Genomic DNA, 22,450 nt, shown 5'->3' with positions numbered 1-22,450 from the left:
TTAAATAAACATTTACGGATCACTTGCTGAGAGTTAGTTGAGAAGGCCGCATAAAACCTATTGTATCTTTGAAATAGTTCATTGTATAAATTGATATTTTACAATGAAATAGGCCTATGTCATCATTTGCGGTTGGCAACATAAAATTGATTAATTATGCTTTAAAGATTGAGCCACGTTTGACCTGAAGTTTTTATTACTGCAGGGACGTGCATGTACATATGTATGTACCTGGTTAATTACTGCAAGTAAAAATTGTTCCGTTGTAGTTTGATAGAGTTTTAAGCAACGGATCATTTTAATGTAATCGGATCTGGTTTCCAGAAAAATGCTGCAATTAACTCATTTTTTGTGCTGAAACATTGTGAAATTATAGTAAAAGCCATTTTCTTATATTTATTTTTGTTTCAATTCTCATAAGTTTGCAAAACGATATTAATAGTAATAAACCGTGGTAAATCTGGGCTTAAAAACACGGAAATAAAATCTTATTAAAGGACTCACACAACTAAATAATTTACTATATGTTATTACTAGTGATCCCATCCCTTTATTCGCTCGTTTCGTTTGAAGTTCAATTTTTCTATCGGATAAATGCGGTTTAATGGCATATTAGAGCACACGGGTACTCGAAAGACACTAACCCTGACATTAACAGAAACTGGGGTTCAAATGGTGTGAAACTTAAGTTATATCAAATTAAAGTTTGAAGTTTTTCTATCGGATAAATGCGGTTTAATGGCATATTAGAGCACACGGATACTCGAAAGACACTAACCCTGACATTAACAGAACACTGGGGTACACCCCCCCCCCCCACCCCCCCCCCCCCCCCCCCCCCCCATGCCCTTTAGAGAAATGTTGACATCATAAACCCTCTGTTAATCAAATGTCAATCAATAATCGATGCTAAGCTAGTCATTCGCCGTTAGAGTAATCTCCCCTGACAGCTGATCACGTGATTTGTATTTCCCGAACAAAAACAAACAACACGAACGAGTCAAAACAGCAATATAATGAGTCACGAAAAAGATTATTAACGTCTGGTAAATCGGTAAGTGTGTCACAGTACCGTCTATTGTTGTATTTACATTTTTATTTTCATTATTTTTTCAGTCAAACTCTAAACTAGATCTAATTCACATCCTGATCACGAATTCATTGTGTCTATATATCGGTCAGCTGACTGGCACAACATCCGTTTTGTGTAATTTTATATAATTATAAAACGTTGTATTAATAAAGCTTCGCCTGGAATTCTCCAATCAACTTAAATCTTTGTCGGTGTCAAATTACCTCGGGATGTTCGTTGTGTACGTTTTGAGATGATACATGGTCAGACGAGAAAGTGTTTATTGTTGTTACCGATTTCGATGCTTTGTTTACACACTTTGAGATGCTCCTATATATATCCCTACTGTTTCATTCTCATTTATTGGAAGGATCTGTCTAGCGAGGTCTGGCCTGCGTAGTTGCCAACGCTACCTATTCGGGGTAATACATATATCTGGCCCTGATCCACCAGACTTAGACATTCGATCTGCAGATACAAAACCGTTCTGGAAATATGTAAAATCAAAAAGACAAGACTCCTGTGGTATAGCACCCCTCAAAAAAGGACCTAATTTAATATCGGACAGTAAAGGCAAAGCAGAGATATTATTAAATCAATTTAAGTCAGTATTCACAAAACCAACAGATAGTGGACTTCCATCAACAAGACTAAAATCAAAGGAAACTATCAAACCAATCAAAATATCTCAAGAAGGACTCAAAAAGCTACTACAAAAGGTTAATGTCACAAAATCTTCCGGTCCAGACAACATCCCAAACAGGATCCTAAAAGAATGCGCAGAACACCTAGCACCTATACTAACAAAGATTATGCAACAATCATTAGACACAGGGAACCTCCCCAAAGACTGGAGAGATGCAAATATATCAAGCATTTTCAAAAAAGGAGACAAACACCTACCAGAGAACTATCGTCCTGTGTCACTAACATCGGTCACATGTAAGATCCTCGAACACATAATATGCCGACACATGATGAAGCACCTGGAAAACAACAACATACTCACCAACTTAAACCACGGATTTAGATCAGGCTACTCATGTGAAACACAACTCATAACAACGGCAAATGATTTCCTACGAGAGTACGACAAAGGACACCAAGTCGATGTTGCCATCCTAGACTTCTCCAAAGCGTTCGACACAGTCCCACACGACAAACTACTCCATAAACTAGATCAATATGGAATAAAAGGAAGCCTACACTCATGGTTAACAAACTTCCTCACCACCAGGAAGATGAGAACAATAGTTGAAGGTGAGAAATCAGAGGAAACATCAGTGGATTCTGGAGTGCCACAGGGTACTGTACTCGGACCAATAATGTTCCTATGCCATATAAATGACCTCCCGGATTGTGTCAACTCGTCCGTACGCCTATTTGCAGATGACTGCCTGCTATATCGCAATATAAATGCAGATAAGGACCACCATCAATTACAGACAGATCTAAACAACCTGGAAAAATGGGCAATAGACTGGGGTATGAGATTTAATGCGAAGAAATGCTATATCATGTCAATCAACCAGAAAACATCACGGTACTATGAATTAAACCAACATATACTACAAGAAGTCCGGGACAACCCATATTTAGGCTTACAATTTTCAAACGATCTGAAATGGAACATCCATATAAACAAGACCTACAGTAAAGCCAATACCACCCTAGGCTTCGTAAGGAGAAACCTAAGAAACGTACCCGAAAATTGTCGTAAAACAGCATACATATCCCTAGTAAGATCAATCATGGAGTATGGAGCTACAATCTGGAACCCATACTTACAAGGGGATATCGACAAACTGGAGCGGATACAGAACAGAGCAGTCCGCTTCATCAAAAAAGACTACAAAAATAGAGAACCAGGATTCATTGCATCAATGAAACAACAACTAGAACTGGAAAACCTAGAAGACAGAAGACTAAGCTTGAGATTAATATTAATGTACAAGGTGGTTGAGGGGTTGGTGCCGTCGTTGCCACCAGCCGAATACACAAAACAGACAAGACCCACTCGCCAGATAAAACCGAGGCAGTTCAAAGACCATATCACAAAAAACGTTGTAGAAAAAAGAGTCTGTAACAACTCAAGAGGACTGGTCATTCCACCGAGTAAGACACCACAGTACCAGTTCTCCTTCTTCGTAGACACTACAATACACTGGAACCACCTACCAGACAAAGTCGTGCATGCGAAATCCGTGGAGGAATTCAAAACCGCCCTCCGGAACCAGCACCAATAAAACCCAAGGCGCTCTCTCTCTACCGTTGTATAAAAACCTATATAGGGCACTACAACGTATTCATACAGATACAGATACAGATACAGATACAGATAGACTTGCAAGATTTCATGCACATCAGAGATCTATCCACCAGATTGTCCAAGTCTGGCGTCAGGGCCAGAAGAAACTCAGAATAGGGGGCGATGTTGACTCGGTTTTGACCAAAGGTATCTGGTGGTTCTGGGATATAGCCTGTATATCTATGATTATAAGTTGATTCAAACAAAGCGCACAATACTTTAGAGGTTTCATTGAAGGATGTAACATTTGAGCATGACAAGGCAAATCAGCCCATGACAAACCCATAGGCCTTTCTATCATATCCTTGAAAAAAAGTTTCCTGTCGTAAAATTTAAGGCCCAAGTGGTTTCCTGACTGATTACCAATATGATGCACATGCATTGAGCACAGGTATGTGCTACTCCTATATGTATATGAGGTCTTATTCAACCTGATTACATTGGTGGATATAGCCTGTCAAAACTTTCCTGTTGTGTAAACCTCTAATATTATTGGAGTAAGGTATGTGCATAATAGCTATAGGAGCTTATTTATCTAATTATAATATAAAACAACATTTGCTGGGAGTTATAAACAGTCTATCTTTTATGCCCGACTTGTTTCACCAGATTACTGGTATTTAGGATTTTACAATAAGCTATAGATATCGATCTGGAGGCAATATGAAATGAGCCCATTTAAAACATAATGCATACAGGAAACATTTGATATTTCAAGTTTGTAATCTATATATGAATTAGAGCTATCAACCATAAATTTAGATTGTCTGAATAATTCTGAATATACAGTACACTTAAATATATTGGTAGTGGATGATATTTATGATTAGCACATATTGCATGTGTTGTGAGAGGAAACAATTGAGGATTAAGCACATACTGGAGTTATAAATTATCTGTATCCTGGTATTATTTTTTGCCTTTGTATTTGATTTTACAACAACATGAGTCAAGGTATTTAATCATTTATAAAAATAATTGTATATATTGCAGCTGAAGCACTAGGATGTCGTGCCTGCTGGCAACATGTGGGGATGCTGTCCAGTACAACCAGCTCCCCCTAGACGATTACTGCGACGATTCCACAGAATCAGTTCCAAGGGAGATAACTCGTACAAGAGATCAACAAAACTGTATTCAGAAATTAAGATGTAATCTTACATGTAAAAACAACTGCTGTGATAAAAAAGTAGGGAAAAGATGTGAAGCTTCTGTGATAGGATTGCTTGTGTCTATAGGGCTACTGATTGTAACACCGGCCATATGTGCTGCTCTATTTTACTATAGTATGTTCATACTACAACCTACCCCAATTATAGACAAATCCATTCATGCCTTTACAATCCCAAACCATCCAGCTTCCTTAAACTTTGATGCTTTTCAGTCTGCATCGCAACTCAACTCTAGCAGGCATTCCATACCATATGGCCGTTGTAGTAGCCTCTTTTCTGGGAGGCACAGGAGGTTTGCCCAGTCTTTCAGTAATGACGGAGCAAGTGAGTCACAGTGCAATCAAACAAACATACAATGAATCATAGGTTATCCAGAGATTTATCAAAGTCTTCACTAGAAACAGATGATTCTTTTCATGGTTTATCAAAGCGTTCAGCGCCTGACTCATTTAGCATTATGTCACATGTTCAGTACCATGCACAATGGAAGATGCAGGTTGTTTTTATGGCGAAGGGAGAGGAGGATGACAACATATTCACAAAGGAGAGATTAGAAATGATACATGACATTGAACAAAGGATCATAAAACATCCAAATTTCTATCATTTCTGTCTTAAAGACTACACTATAGCCCATGTTGATCCTGCTGTCCGGGCCCAGAACTCATGTGCTCCTCTCAATTCTCTTATGTCTTTCTTTTACCCTTCAAAGGATGACCAGGATAGACCTCTGTTTGATGGTCTTGGTAAAACACTTATCAGAAATATCAGTGAAGGTCTACAATGGGCGTTCACGTCACAGAAATCCTATTACTTCGTTGATCCACATGTTAATAAGACATTTCACAAGTCTAGCTTCCTGAGGACGGAAGTGAAGTTTGGAACACCTCTTCAAGGATATAATTCACCATATTTTGAAATCAAGCAACAATCAGAAAAGTTCAAAGCCTTTGTTGTCACATACATTGATCTGCTGTCTAAGTTATCTAACAAGTAAGTGTGGCCTTGTGTTAATTAAAAAAATATGTGGAAGCTTTCAATTTTTTTGTCATAAATATGAAATGTCTGTATACATGGATTCTTGATTACTCCTTATCAATATATAGGTAATAATGAATTTAACTAACTTGTCAAATAATCTGGCATGTCACTTTTGCTAAGTGATGCATGACTTGCCTGAGACTCGGGACAAAAATAATGAACAATCATTAACTGTGTTTATGATAAATTAAATTCTGTATTCAGTTGTATCAATAATTGACACCCATGTGACCCATCTGAGATTATCTTAACAATGTTTATAATAATTGAAAAAAAACTAATCATTATTCCTATTACAGTATATTATTTCTATCTACATTTCATGACGACTGATTTATAGTCATTTAAATGTTTTGTTTTTGCTTTTACCAGTAAAATACAGGTATTGTATGGCGGTACAGAGATCTTCGACTATCAGGTGGACAGTACATTTTGGAATGATGTCAGGATGGCCTATATCACCATGATTTGTATTTGTGTCATCATGTTGATGCTGACGTTCTCGGTATGGCTCACCTTTTGGGGCGTGATCAGCATTGTCTTGTGTTTTCCCCTTGCCCTGTTCCTGTATCGGTTCGTGTTCAGGATCTCGGCCCTGGGAATTCTTAACGGAGTGGCTGCCTTTGTCATCATAGGAATCGGTAAGATCTGCTGTAATTTATAACAACTCTTGTCTTTTCAAGTTCCAATTATAGTAAGAATATTGAATTTGAGTAATTAAATGAATTCATGTGCGACTAGAAATATGTTGGTGCAAGGTACGGTGAATGCCCTGCTTTAATTTGACCTAAAAAAAATCACCTAAAAAAATACTAAAAATCTTTTATCTATATTGTGGCAGCAGTGGACAGATGGATAGAATCAGGGTAAATCAAGTATATGTATGTGACAACGACTAAATTGTGTGAGGGCATTAAAATAATCGTGAAATAAAAGTTTGGGATACTGAATTGATAAACCAACTACTGTGTACATATAGTGTAGGTATACAATAACAAATGTCAATTATCAGATCTGTTGTACCAATTAAGTATGTACAACAAAATGAGGGATGAGTGACCCCTGGTTTACACAAAATTTGAAACTAATAACAAAGAAAAAATAATGAAGCAGAACCTTTTCCTAGAGCACTAATCATGAAGTACATATTATGTAATCAGTGCTTGTTGGCTGTAAAAAAAATGTCTTCTTAGATCATCTTAACTTCGAAATCCATCTTTGACCCTTTGAACATGTGATGGCAGAGATCGTCAGTGATGGTAGAGATTGTATATTAATGCATATACAACCCCTGTAATTTCGAGGATGATCTTCATCAAAAAGGTGTGAATATAAAATGATTAATTATATTAAACCTTTCTTTTCATGAAAATCGAGCTTACCTGAATTTGAGGTCATTTTTATCTGTTTCAGGAGTTGATGATGTATTTGTATTTGTAAACATTTTCCGTCAGTCGAGTGGACAAAAGAATGTCTCCAAGCGAATCCGTCACACAATGATGACTGCAGGCAAAGCCACGTTCTTTACTTCTTTTACCACAACTGCTGCTTTTGCTGCCAATGTATTCTCTTCAGTAAGTTCTCACCTACCTGATCAGTAAAATATGTAATATATCCTGATGTAAAACTATAATGGTAGTTATCTCCCTTTTGTCTATATCCATTGCTGTATGATTTGGTTTGGTTTATTTTGTTTAACGTCCTATTAACAGCTAAGGTCATTTAAGGACGGCCTCCCGTGCGTGCGACATGTATGCGTGTGATGAGTGCGTATGTGTGTTTTGGGTGGCTGCGGTATGTTTGTGTTAAGTCTCCTTGTGATAGGCCGGATCTTTTGCCGATTTAGAGTGCTACCTCACTGAAGCATACTGCCGAAGACACCCAGCAGCACACCCCACCCGGTCACATTATACTGACAACGGGCGAACCAGTCGTCCCACTCCTAATTTGCTGAGCGCTAAGCAGGAGCAGCAACTTCCATTTTTAAAGACTCTGGTATGTCTCGGTCAGGGGACAGAACCCAAAGCCTTCCTCACAGGGGCGAACGCTCAACTAAAGGCCAAAAGTGAGGCATTGTCAAGGGAGACATTAGGAAGAAGAAAGTTTGTAAGAAAGAAAAGAAAAGATCCCAAATTCAGTCGCCTCTTACGATCATGCAATGGGGGCAGCAGGTACAATTGCCCTACCTGCAGGGCCGAAGAATGACCATATTTATCTTCAAATAAGCCCCAATCATGATAATTTCCGTTTTCAAAAGTTTAGTACATGAATAAAAGTTTGGTCATTCGTATGTATCTGTGATAATACCTTGAATGAGTTAATGTTTGAACAAGTTTTGACACATGAAGGTCGCATAGATTTTATTATTTGTGGTTTTATTTTAAATTGTGCCATGACTGTATAATATACACTGATGTTTGGTATCAACAGATCCCTGCTGTACACCAATTTGGTCTGTTCATGTCACTAATCGTGTCCTGTTGCTGGGTAACTGTCATGCTCATAATGCCGGCTGCACTCTATATATGGGCGCTGGCTATCTACAAATGTGAAGAGGCTGTTGCTAGGCTGTGAGTCAATTACAATATTCTGTACACATTCTCTCAGAAATCATGATATATTTTATAGTGGATATTGTCAGTTGTTTCGCTTTGATTTTGCTTGTTGTTTTCACATGTTATAAATAATTCAAGATCTTGTGATATGAAAATTGCTGCTTTGTAAAAAAAAATCCAAATAGACAGGGAAATAAACCAGCCAGCAAAAATATACCAAACAAGAAGGGAAAATTTTTAAAAAAATGTAGATATATTCTTCTGATTTCAGTATATCTCGCCTTTTTGGTCGGTCAAAGAGTACATTCTCTGCCAAGCTGTGCCTTCCTGCTGATATAGCCCGCTTTGTGCGGGGACAGGCCCCCAGTAATCTCTTTGTACCTGCTCAGTCCTGTAATGAAGACAGTTCCGTGGAGGTGTCGGACTCCCCTGATGAGGATGATGTCCCCTTATTAATGATGGAGGACCCTATGCAGGAGTATTTTGGTAGGAACACATGCTACTGGTTAAAGTTTGAAAACAAAATTGTGCATTTCTTTTGAATCCTAGCTATATTTTATGATTTTTTTCCCCAACCACTTATACACTTATAATTGATATGTTTTCTCATCAGTCCAACTTCCTATGTATTCTCATCAGTCCAACTTACTATGTATTCTCATCAGTCCAACTTACTATGTATTCTCATCAGTCCAACTTTGTATGTATTCTCATCAGTCCAACTTACTCTGTAATCTCATCAGTCCAACTTTGTATGTATTCTCATCAGTCCAACTTTACTCTGTAATCTCATCAGTCCAACTTTCTATGTATTCTCATCAGTCCAACTTTACTATGTATTCTCATCAGTCCAACTTACTATGTATTCTCATCAGTCCAACTTACTATGTATTCTCATCAGTCCAACTTTACTTTGTATTCTCATCAGTCCAACTTACTATGTATTCTCATCAGTCCAACTTACTATGTATTCTCATCAGTCCAACTTTCTATGTATTCTCATCAGTCCAACTTTACTATGTATTCTCATCAGTCCAACGTACTATGTATTCTCATCAGTCCAACATCAATAGTAGTCATTATAAGGCTTATTTGAATTTCCTAATATTAATTGAATTATTTTCTTAAGTTTAAAAAAAATATCTTTATGTGCTTGCAATGATAATTGTAGTCTTCTTTCACAGCAACAGTACATATAAAACATAGCAGTTTACCATGGCCATTCTTGAATTTGAGCATGTGTAGATTCCACTGTCGGATTGTTATTGGGTTTGGGTGGATATTACCTTCACAATGAGTTGACATCTCAAGTGAATCAGCTTCCAATGCTACTTGTACCATATAGCTGATGTAGGTTAATATGTACACTTTAGCTAATGTTGAAGCCATCCAAGTAGTAATTTGTAAGGATAAAGAAATTCACATAACAGATTTCTACCACCCCTTTTCTAGATGCAGTGGATAATATTGAAGCTTTGCTATAGCAGATCTTTACATCCCTTTCTTGAGGCAGTAGATAATATTGAAGCTTTGCCGTAACAGATTTGTACCTCAATTTTCCAGATGCAGTTGAGGATGAAGGTTTGCTGGATTTAACATTCAAGCTAGAGGATCAGAAAGAAGATTTACTTTTCAGCAAGATGTTACAAGGTTTCACCTTTCACTGTATAGCGCGTCCCATGACACATATACGCTGGGGTGTGTTAGGTATGTATTTACTGTGAAGCTGTCTTATACCGTAGCTAATGTTGTGTTTGAATTTTTGACCAAATGTCATCTTTTTGTTTTTCATCCTTTCTGGCAAATGAATCTTGTTACTGCTTTTACTTGAGAATTAATAATAGCGTTTTCTTGAAACTTTCAAGATAAAATCAATATGAGGCCTAGTTGTACGTACGTGTGCATGCTCCATTTTGAGAATGATTGTATATTCATAATGGCTGCCAGCAGTTATTTTATATTCTGACATTCAAGCTTAAAGAAACTTTAGGAACATGTTCAGTATGAGTCCTACTTTTGCTTTTCATAATCATTTTGAATGAGATTGAATATTCAAAATGGCAACTACATGTAGCTGCCTCCTTTCCATTATTTATTTTAACATGAAGTTTGTTAAGGGAGAAACCATACTGTTTTGTCCTATGGTTATACAGGAAATGATAATTTAAAATCTTGACACAGAAAAATGTTTTCTCCCTGAAAAAATGTTATTTCTAGTTACTTTTTATGTTGATTTGTGTGACAGTTCTATCCCTGGTGATCCTGGGTGTATCCATCGGTCTGATGATCCAACTTACTCCAGCCACACGACCTCCACAGCTTTTCCGAGCGGACACAAATCTGCAGATGTTACTTGACCTGAAGAGTAACCTGAGCGTAGACACGATCTCCTGTCCACGCTGTTCGGCTATATATAGCGTAAGTATAAAGTTATACAATGGAGGATGTTGAGACAGGTCAAATTTATAAAATTACAGGTAAGAAGTTTGTGATACTGAGGTCAAGTCTGGAATGTAATTATATGTTGTAATAATTGCATATGCATGTGATCAATGAAAAATGTACAGTGTACATGAGAAAAATAAGTCTAGAATGTACAATTGTAGGTAGAATGTGATGACCTCTGCAGTTGGTAGATTGTTTTATTTAGTCGACCTAGAAGGTTAAACGGCTGTTTGGTTTATCTTTGGCCAGAGGGTTGGACCAGAAATGTTCGTTTATGAAATTAGGTGTTTTTATGTTGTTTTGCCTGAAATATATTTAAAAACAGACAAACTGGTTTGTTCATATAAACAAATAGGCCCCTGTTGTTAGATAATTTTAGCTCAATGTTTTACCACACCTAACAGAATTTGACAGAGGTTAAACTGTTATATAGATATAATTTAGCTCAGAGTTATGTACAATGTGTTATTTGTTCATTTTGATTTCATTTGAAAATTATGTCTCAATTTTATACTTTTTAGATGAATCCTGCATATAACCAAGGGCACCAATTCCATCACCCTCCAAGTTATCACCCAGCGAACACCCCTGTCCATCATGTACCGGTATCTTCTGCGAATACACCACCTGTCCATCACAGACCGGTCACTAGCCCGGCGACCCCACCTGTTCCCACACCTGTGACAGTGCCACCCCTACAAGTCACTACTAAATGGTCCGCCACTAAAGGTAGGGTTAACTATTATATGATAATGATAGTATTCCAACATGTATATACTGTATTCATCTGTAAGTAAGTCCATGCCTACAAAAAGCAGAATAGTTGGTTTAAAACAGGTAAATGTGGTTCACAAATAAACCCTTCCAAAACTTTAATGCTGAACTTTTACACTAGAGGGAATTTATTGGAGGATAAATATGATTAGAGGAGTTCTATGAGGATGATTATGATAAACTTTTACTCTAGGATACAGGGCTTATATGAGGATAAATACAGTAACTTAGCTGGGTCAATAGCTCAGACTGTTCAGGATACAGGGCTTATATGAGGATAAATACAGTAACTTAGCTGGGTCAATAGCTCAGACTGTTCAGGATACAGGGCTTATATGAGGATATATACAGTAACTTGGCTGAGGTAATAGCTCAGACTGTTCAGGATACAGGGCTTATATGAGGATATATACAGTAACTTGGCTGAGGCGATAGCTCAGACTGTTCAGGATACAGGGCTTATATGAGGATATATACAGTAACTTGGCTGAGGCGATAGCTCAGACTGTTCAGGATACAGGGCTTATATGAGGATATATACAGTAACTTGGCTGAGGCAATAACTCAGACTGCAGAACATGGACAAAATATTTCACTCCATTTGCTCAGGATGGCATGTGTCCTTTGGAAAAAATGTACTTTGGGATAGATTGAATTGTATGAGAGTACCTAGTAATTGCATTCTTTCAAACTTTACCAATAATCAGCAACATGTTTGATTTCATATTTTCAGGCAGAAAATTCCAGCCCACAAAAGTGAAGACTATAAAACCAACTCCTAAATCTATAACATCACCAAAGTTTCCAGTCCAAACTCCAGTACCCATCACACCCAAACCCTCACCACATCCCACTGACACAGCTATGCATTGGACTCCTCGACTTCCCCGACCAGGTGCACCCACTACAGGTCAAAGGTCAGGAGGTGTCAGTGTGTGCCAAGGGCATGACTGCTCAGACATCAAGGATCGTCCCATGCTAGAGAGCGGCGCCGTGGTACACGTTGTGTTTGGGATCAAAGGCATAGACAGAAGTAAAATATCAGTTGGTCACGTTCTCGACCAGTCTCAGGTTTGTTTCTTGTATTTACGTGTAGATACAGAATGTTGAGGGACAAAAGCAATCAAGCTTATATTTTTATATCAGATAAATATTGGCATATTTAATATATCTATATAGTCTGTTGTCACTGTCTGTCATCCCTTCCTTGACAATTCTTAATCTGCATTTTGTTCTTTCTGTAAATTTTGCAATTTATGCGAGGGGAATGTAATGCTAAATATGCAAAGACTATTCGTGCACAAAACATTTCCTTCAACACATACAGCTTACCCATCAAAATTGCAGAATAAATTCCTAGAGAAATAACAACATTTACAATTAGTTGTCGTCCTTGTTTTATCATTTTGAGTTAGAATTAGTTTACACATCAATATTTAATCTGTTGTTTAATAACAGGATGAATTTTTAATGGATGTTTATCTTGTTTTATCAGGGAACAGTAGAATTTGACTCCAAATTTAGCAAGTTTTTCTCCTTTAATGAGGATCTAGTCAGTGTATTGGATGGTATAAAGACGTTGTGTCGAATCTGTCAACGCATTGCCAATGAAAGTAGCCTTGTCCGTAAGGGCAGTGCCCAATGCTTCCCTGCCCATAGTAAGTATCTGTTGTTGTCAGTAGTATCTTTATTACACTGCTTCTCTGACAAAATTTCACACACATTTATTTGTCTATTCATTTAACAGGTTTTACGTCCGCTATAAATCTAACACACATACATTTGTAGTAGGTCATGGTAATCAAATGAACATGAGAATAGCCGTTTGTGATTGTTTTGTCCTTAAATATATTGACTATTTATAAGTTGTATCATTGTAGGCTTCATTCAGAAATAGAGGTTACACAATGAGTGGCTGTTGTATATGGTACACTTGTATTTCTTTCACTGCAGTTAGTTATTTTTCAAAAGTTACAAAAGCACTAGATTTAGCGAGTTTTTTTTGTAACTTTTGAAGAATAACTAACGTCAAAGGTCACTGTGTCAACCAATTAAAACGCATTTAGAGTTTATTCCACGTGTGGTATAAACTGAATGTTATTCAACAGTCGAATGATTATTTCATGGAAATTAACAATTATCATATTTTATATTTTCTGATCATTACAAAACACCTAGATTTGCCATTAATAGTATACTTTTACAAATTTTAGCAGAAGTCTTGATAATATCTTTAATGGTTTTCTACAGCAAGTTCTGTCAGTGTGTCAATTCACCATTGTGGTTAATCTGTTTCATTCAATTATGCACTAAACTTTGATTGTGTTGACATGTACATGTATATATATTATCCTGGTACGCTGTATAATGCACACACATTTCTGGACTCTCCACTTGTCCTAAAGGCTTGAATCTGCTAATTCAACACTAATCCACACAACATATTTAAACTTTCCAACCTAGAATTCAAAAGAATATTAGATGACACATTTATTTATATAAAGTATTGTGTGTTTAGTGGCTTGTCTGGACCAGATCCCAGAGTGTCGGGACCTACAGCAGACCCAGTCCGTGTATGGTCGTCAGGCACCGGCCCACTTTGCAGGGGGTCTTACAACCAATAAGACCGGACTACTGTGGTGGGCGTTTGCCTTTGAGTCTGTAAGTATCAAAGTGTGTAGTGTAAACCTTATTATAAAGTGTGAGAAATTTTAATTTATGAATATCAGTTCATGGTTATTGTCTGCAATGGTATAATGTAATGCTGACTGGTTAGATGTAAGTATGAGCAAATAGTGTTTGGCATTGGAGTTCCACCCCAGAACTTTAAAAGTTCCTGTTGTAAGTTTTGAAAGATGTTCATATTCACTCACACCAACAATCTTATTTGGTATATACATTCTTTGGAGATCTAGGAGTATATTATGGTAAAATAATGTTGAAATGTTTTGTTGGGTTTTTTTTGTCATTTTTTACTTTGGTGACTTTATTTTGCATCAAAACTCACATATAAAAAATTGATAAGTTGTTGAAGGCTAACTGAAAGTCCATTAGTATATATTCCACAACTCTTCTATTTGGCATACGCAATCCTGAGAATTCTAGGTATGATAAAACGACAGTTGGGTGTTGAATCTGTTTAGAATTTTTCTTAAGAATTTAACGGAAGGAAATCAAAACTAAATTTGTTTGATTGAACTGTGTATATTTATATAAGTATTGTGTTGTTGTAAGTGAGCTTCACAATCATTGAACATACTTGTTGATAATATTAGGACTACACAGGACATGTTTTTTTTAAATCTGATCGAATGTATTATCACATCACTAAGAACAAAATTTCTTCTACTGTAGACCACTCCAAAGGGAATTTCATACTTCAAGGCATACCAGCAGTATCTGAAGTGGGAAGCTCTGATAGAAGACATTAAATCTTCTGAACATCAACATGTAGAAGTGCTAGGTTCTATGTTCCAAACATCACAGTTTTGGACAAAGGTAAGGCTCATTTTTAGGGTTGAATACTAGAAATTATTTTTTAATATAATTTGATACAACTTTGATTTAAGTTGTTTATGTTGTGTTATAACTTTGATTTAAGTTGTTTAAGTGGTATTATAACTTTGATTTAAGTTGTTTAAGTGGTATTATAACTTTGATTTAAGTTGTTTATGTTGTGTTATAACTTTGATTTAAGTTGTTTAAGTGGTGATATAACTTTGATTTAAGTTGTTTAAGTGGTGTTATAACTTTGATTTAAGTTGTTTAAATGGTGTTATAACTTTGATTTAAGTCGTTTAAGTGGCGATATAACTTTGATCTAAGTTGTTTAGGTGGTGATATAACTTTGATTTAAGTTGTTTAAGTGGTGTTTACAATAATTAAAGTCTTCGAAACCTTAATTTAATGCTGTGTTTCAGGTCCTGATGGAGGTAGTAGCAGTAAACAGTGCTATCTACGGCCTTGTTCTGTCCATGGTAGTGTGTATGGTTGCCGTGGCGCTGTTTACCGGGCATATACTGCTTCTCTTTATCGTCTTCATATGTATACTGCGTAAGTAACTTTTTATACCAAGGTCAAAGAGCTGGGCGGTTAGCTTGATGTTAACATTTTAGTTTGCCCATCTGACAGAGAAATCACATTTGCTACCCAGTTCAAGGTTTTTCTGTCTTGTCCAGTCTGTACGACAGTTGTATGCAACATTTCAAGCAAATATGATGTCATATTTAAAACAACATAATAACTAAGACATAACCTGCATAGGAGGTTATTACAATCATGTTAAATTGAAGAATTTTAAAATAGAACTACTGATTCAGAATTTTATATTTTTTATAAAATTTTGAAATAATTACCAGGTATGCTTAATAGAAACAGAATCAGTTGAGGTCTGTATATGCTACAGTTTGATTGATCCCAATCTCAGAGGTGAACATTATAATTTAAAAGTACTTAAATTTTGTCTCTGAATGTCTTAACAGAGATGATCTGCCTGGTGGTTGGAATATTTTACCTGGCTGGTTGGGAGATGGGTGGGGTGGAAGCCATCTCGCTGTCTATACTAGTCGGATCCTCTGTAGACTATTGTGTACATCTAGTCGAAGGATATCTACTAGCAGGAAAGGCCCTTCCCGAGGACAAGAAACAGGTGAGTATTACATTAGTAGTTCAGACGTATTATACTGTAAATCAACTACCTAACCATGAAGATCATAATATCATACTGTAGTATTTTTTCATGTCACAGGGTTAATATTTCTCAGTCAGAACTTGCTCCCAGGTATCAAATTTGCACAAACCATGCCTTTTAAACATTCTACAGTGAACAATGCTTTAGTTTGCTTGTGTATGAATATTCACTGGGTATTTGTATTTATAGTATTTTAATGGTCTCAAATAGGGCAAAATCAAAGTACTTGCAAATATAGTATAATGCCAACAGAACACTGACTAAAAGTGATTAGACGAAACCAAAGCAACAGTGTCATGTAGCTGATAAACCTGTAGGTAACTTAAAATAAGTCGTCATACAACTATTCTCACTTCACTGTTATTGCTTTGTACCATCAAAACCCAGTTTGTACTGTGTAGCAACATGAATAATGCTTTACCTATCCCAAGAGACCATGTCCTACAACTGTGATGAAGATTAAACATCAATTCAAAGCATTTTCTTGTTAAAATACACGATACAAACAAAAATATATTTATAGACTGAATAGTGATTAGATATTGAACTTGAATATTCAACGATGGGATCAAACATCAAGTTACAGAGCTTTTTTGGCACAAGCCTTTTCCCAATAATGCTTATTCCTCAATGAAATTATTTCATAATTTAAGCCAGATTCCAAAAATTTGCAGTTTACTCCTGGAAATTTCCTTTTCAATTCACTATTTTTTTCAGAATACAGCAAAATGTCCCCATCCCACACCAGTGAAAACAAATTTGTGTTTTCCTTACATCAAATCTATACTTGCTCAGTATCAAACTGCCGAAAAGTGTACCTTAGTTCCGCTTAATTTATTTTAACAACCTGTTGTTTCTCTCGTCAGTCCGCCTCATCTGCCAGACGCTGGAGAACTAAGGCAGCTATAACACATATTGGTGTGTCCATCCTGTCAAGTGCTCTGACCACTATAGTGGCTGCCATTCCTTTAACCCAGACAATCATCAAGCCATTTGCCAAGTTTGGTCAGATCGTGGCCATCAACACTTCAGTATCCATTGTGTACTCACTGACAGTCTGCTCGGCTTTCCTGGCAACCATCGCCCCAGGTTACTTCACCCCGACCTGGAAGTCGTACTTGAAGGCTCTGGCAGGGACTGTACTCTTCTTGGGCACCACTGTACTGTCTGTATACGGGGCCTCAAAGGCTGGTGTGTTTATTCCCGGTCCTAATGGAGAGGCACTTTTCCCTAACTGACACACTCGGCTAAGGAGTTTGCAAGACGATGAGGTCCAAAAGAGGATGCATGATTGAATAATGAAGTATAATCACTGCTTGCTTAAAGAAATCTGCTGTTAATTTTGTTGTATGTATTGCGATGATGTCTAGACACAGTTTCTGTGGAAGGTTCATTTCATAATACATATCATAGTTGTTAAGAAATATTTATCCAAATTGGAATTATGTAATGAATGATAAGATTTTATAGGAATATGATGATAGGACTTTTATTCTTTTCCATATATAAAGGATCACACAACATGTTCCCTCAGAAAGTCTCTGACTAGTGAAAGATAATCTCTGTTAAAAGAGACTTTTACCTCATGAATATTCATAGAAATGACTATATTATTACTTGCATGTATCTCCCACCGTATATATCATTACTGTGAGACCTGTTGTGTGTTTAAATCATGGTTTTGATACTTAAATTGATTTCGCTCTCTGAGAAAAGCATACTTTATCTTTTGTTTTTATACTTTTACCTGACAGTATACTATATACCCTCAAACTTTTTATTACTCGATATGTGCTGCTACACTAATTATGACTAATTGACACTAATGATGGTAAGCAGAATTTTCAACAGTTATTGTAATGATGCAGAACAGGTGATAGTAAGCAGAATTTTAAGAAGTTGTTGTAATGATGTAGAACAGGTCATAGTACCGGGTAGGCAGAATTTTAAACAGGTACCAAGCAGAATTTTAAACAGTTACTGTAATGATGTAGAAGAGATAAAAGTTTACTTTGGACAGATGTCTTGCTGCGTAATTCGGCTTTAATAGATCTAGATGAAGTATTGACTCGTTTCAACACTAAGGCATCAGAACAAATTTGAAATACAAACATTCAGGTCTAATGTACAAAATGCAGTGCCTCCAGACAAGCCAATTTGTTCTGATAACAACATGCCTTAGTGTCGGAACGGGTCAACACTTACCTATTAAAGCCGAACTACCAAGCAATATCTTGTTATGGTCGCCTATTGATTAATCTGCGTCTATGGCTGGACTGCTGGATAGCCCAGAACTCTTTTTACACTGATGTTGGAGCTCCCACTCCCTATATTTTTAACAGATGTGTTTACAATGGTCAAAAATCAGACATTTGTAGAATTGTTGTGGGTTCACATACGGCCATGGGTGTTACTGGAATAGAGCTGTCATGGCCACAAAACATCTGTCTGAAGCTTTCACCGACCACTAGTACTGTGTAATAGGTCCTGTCAGTCCATCGTCTTATAGCTGTTTCAGTAAGGGGTAACCGAACACCAGACCTTCAGTTCCTGATCTTACTATAAGTCAACTGTTGAATGACAGGATAATTAATAAATACATTTCCTTTTAGGTATCAACTGTCTCTATAATGCTGTAGTGATTGTGATGACTTTAAGAATTTTCTAGGCTTATTAAAATAGCATTCTGACCAGTATTGCTGTTGGACAGTTTACCACTATTGTCACATTATTCTAATAAGAGGAATTTATCCATACACACATGTCTTTTACCCCAATATTTACAATTACCTTTTTACCCGAAGACTATTTTTGTTACTGTCCATGTTAATATGACGATCATTAATTTTACTAACAAGTGTTTCTTTGCTGTTAAGAGCAATACTCACTTTATATTCCCTCATGATTAATTTATTATTAGAATGTTTTATTGTTTGTCTGTGTTGCTTTTGCCATGATTTTAGAATACAATTAACATCGTCTGGGAATTGAGGACTATATTCCTCTGTGAGATACAGACTTCACCTATTTATCCCGCTTGAGGACTCGAGAAAATAGATCATGGTGAGCATGGAAGAAAATGTGTCCTATGATATTGTTTAATTTATCACCTCTGTTGGTGGTACCTTTTTAACAAACCTGAAGTCCTTCCATTGAGGAGGCATTTTACTAGAGTAAGCGTTAAAGATTACATTGTACATGTATGATGTTGAAAATTAGAATTTTTTTTGCAGAGATTTTTTGAAATTTTTCATCAAGAGTTTGGCAAAAAGCAATTTTTATCATTATCCAGTAAAAAGAAAAGTTTTATAAAACTTTTTCATTCCTCTGTAAATTTTAATCTCCAATAATTGAATTAGATATTTATTTTTGTGATTATAATTTAAACAATTTTGTATATATTTTTCTCAAAACATTTTTAGCTTAGTGTATGATTGTATGTTCCATGTTTAAGTTAAGGTATATTGTGATAAGATAATCAAATCCACGAGTACTGTTTGCTGTGTGTTTTAAATAGTTTTAATTTAAGCTTAAATATGTTATTGTTATGTGTATTGAAGCTTTTAAGCATGTTATAACCTACAGTTGATAAAAAATCTTTTAATTATTGGCTAGACTGATCAGGTTGACATATATTTGTAATCAGTGAAGAACCGATTTCCTACCATATTTCACAAGTACATCCCTGTTTTGGTAAGGAAAATATAAATCTCTTTTAATATCTCTTTCTAGCAAAAGTGCTCACATACGCCTTTATTCTGAAGACAAAATCACTCACAATAGGATGACATCATCACTTTATGCAGTGTAACATAACAATATGATGACATCATCACTTTAAGCAGTGTGTGATGTCATCAATTTATACATTGTAACCATAACAATAGGATGAGTAACCATAACAGTGGGATGACATCATCACTTTATGCAGTGAATGACATCATCACTTTATGCAGTATACGACATCATCACTTCATGCTGTCCAACCTATCACAATCAAATAACTTTACTAATTTTATCTCACATTCCATGCACCATTGACAAAGACCAGATGTATTTGATTCACATTCAACATATTTTATCACAACTTGCTGTAGCAAATTACAAGAAAGTGAAATTTAGAAAATATCATAAACCTGATATGTGTAATTTAAATTGATATCTTGATTATCGGGATGAAATTTTTCAAGTTTAACTTATTTTTCAGTTTAACCAAACCTGTGATGAGACAGTTTTACATCTGATCAATCTGGGGTCCAAATACGTGTATTTTACAGATGATGTCAGTTCTAGAATCATTAAGATCGTTTTTGGTTGATTTTTTAAACTGTTCTTTTACTATTCCTGTTATATGGACTAGGAACCCTGCCACACTGAAAGCAAATCCAAGTTTTCTACTGACTGTGTTAACCACTTGTACGCTTATATTTAATTTTGCTTCTTATTTACTTTTGCTTTTTGTAAAGTTTCTCTGCAAATGGGCTCCAAATGATGGACAGTAGACATCAACGGGCTTGTGATAATGAAATACTTTATACATTCCAGAAATTTGATAGTGGGAAATTCTGATTTGTAAAATGAAATCTTATGTTTACAATACACTTTACTGATGATAACTGGAAAGTGCACAATTTTTCGATGTATTTTATTGAAAAGAATTTTCAAATTGATTGATAGTTTATTGAAGCTTTCTTGTTGTGTGGTTTATTAGACACAGATTTTGATAAATTCCTTCAGTTGTTTGTTTTTGTAGGAACCTCTCATTACATTGTTAATTTATGTCCGAAAGTTTAACAGTATGATGTTATAAAAAATCATTTAAAAAAATTGGATGTAATCCCTGCATAAAGCTTATGTCAACCTTTGAACTTTGCAACAACAATATAGAAGTGATGCTGACCTTTGAACTGTGTAGCCCTTACTATGTAATACCTAGAATCCCTCAAAGTTATGCTGACCTTAGAACTATGAAGGCAGAAGCCCCAATATTGAAGTGATTCTGAGCTTTGAACTATGTAACCCCTATATAAAGTGATGCTGACCTTTGAACTATATAACCCCTATATATAATTGATGCTGACCTTTGAACTATGTAACCCCTATATAAAAGTGATGCTGACCTTTGAACTATATAACCCCTATATAGAAGTGATGCTGACCTTTGAACTATGTAGCCTCTATATAGAAGTGATGCTGACCTTTGAACTTTGTAGCCTCTATATAGAAGTGATGCTGACCTTTGAACTATGTAGCCTCTATATAGAAGTGATGCTGACCTTTGAACTTTATAACCCCTATATAGAAGTGATGCTGACCTTTGAACTATATAACCCCTATATAGAAGTGATGCTGACCTTTGAACTTTGTAGCCTCTATATAGAAGTGATGCTGACCTTTGAACTATGTAGCCCCTATATAGAAGTGATGCTGACCTTTGAACTTTGTAACCCCTATATAGAAGTGATGCTGACAGTATTATTTCACTGGTTAGAATCTCAGGTGTATTGTGATCCATGTCAGACATATCTGAATTTTATAACAGATATAACCACGACTGTCCAATGCTTGTAGTATTTATTGTCAATCAATTTTTATTCAGAAAAAAGTCTGATTTTGTTTCATAAATTCAATATATTTTCTTCAGCAGGGACGAATATCCAATCCACGGTCCATATATTTATATATGATACTATAATGCATATACACGGTATACATATGGACGGTGGATTGGGAATTTGTGCCTGCAGTTACTTTCTGAGCAGTGTAATTTGGTTGTAGACCCTTTGTTTACCCGGGAGAGTCTAGGAGATTACTTACTGTATACTGTAGTTTAGAGTGACTTGTCACATCCCACTCAGTGCAATGTAGTTGTCCAAGCCATCAATTTGTGCCAGGTCTTGGAGATATATTTAGTCACTGTAGTGTATAGATAGAATATTTGAGAGGGTTGTTACATAATAATTTATCCTGATAACTTGCATATCTTTTCTACTTATTGTTGAATTTTAAAGTGATTGGTGCTTTTATTTATGAATAGATTTTGTTTAACAAAAAAATCTCCTAATTATCAATGTTTTATTTAATTAGAAATCTCATTTGTTTTTTGCTTCTGTTTGAATGTTTGTTGCATATTTATATATTACATGAATGAGTCCTATAGCTCAGTACTGTCAGTTACGTTGTTTTTCAGAAAGCGACATTTTCAAGATGACAGAACTCTCCTTAGGACCTCTCATGCGGGCTCAAACCATTGACCTCTCATGCGGGCTCAAACCATAAAAAAAGACAGAGAGCAGACCTCTTCTGAGTGCTCAAAACTTACAGACACAAGAACAGAGATCTCAAAACCTATAAAAGACACGAGGACAGAGCCCCCCCCCCCCCCCCCCCCCC

At 36.1% G+C, this 22,450-nt stretch overlaps 1 protein-coding gene across 1 annotated transcript; it reads left to right on the top strand.

Moving 5' to 3' along the window:
- Positions 1 to 951: 951 nt before the first annotated feature.
- On the top strand, positions 952 to 22,308 carry LOC117344532 (protein dispatched homolog 3-like). The gene is made up of 16 exons (XM_033907302.1): positions 952 to 1,054; positions 4,374 to 5,545; positions 5,966 to 6,234; positions 7,007 to 7,167; positions 8,024 to 8,163; positions 8,420 to 8,634; positions 9,712 to 9,855; positions 10,394 to 10,566; positions 11,115 to 11,322; positions 12,101 to 12,438; positions 12,863 to 13,025; positions 13,886 to 14,028; positions 14,722 to 14,865; positions 15,288 to 15,420; positions 15,849 to 16,015; positions 16,924 to 22,308. The coding sequence occupies exons 2-16, from the start codon at positions 4,908 to 4,910 to the stop codon at positions 17,293 to 17,295; spliced, it is 3,408 nt and encodes a 1,135-aa protein (XP_033763193.1). The 5' UTR covers positions 952 to 1,054; positions 4,374 to 4,907; the 3' UTR covers positions 17,296 to 22,308.
- The last annotated feature ends 142 nt before the right edge of the window (positions 22,309 to 22,450 follow it).

This window comes from Pecten maximus, chromosome 16 (assembly GCF_902652985.1).
Source record: "Pecten maximus chromosome 16, xPecMax1.1, whole genome shotgun sequence".
Classification (NCBI taxonomy): Eukaryota; Metazoa; Mollusca; class Bivalvia; order Pectinida; family Pectinidae; genus Pecten; species Pecten maximus.
Note: the sequence above shows the minus strand (reverse complement) of the source record. Positions and strands in the feature narration are given on the sequence as shown.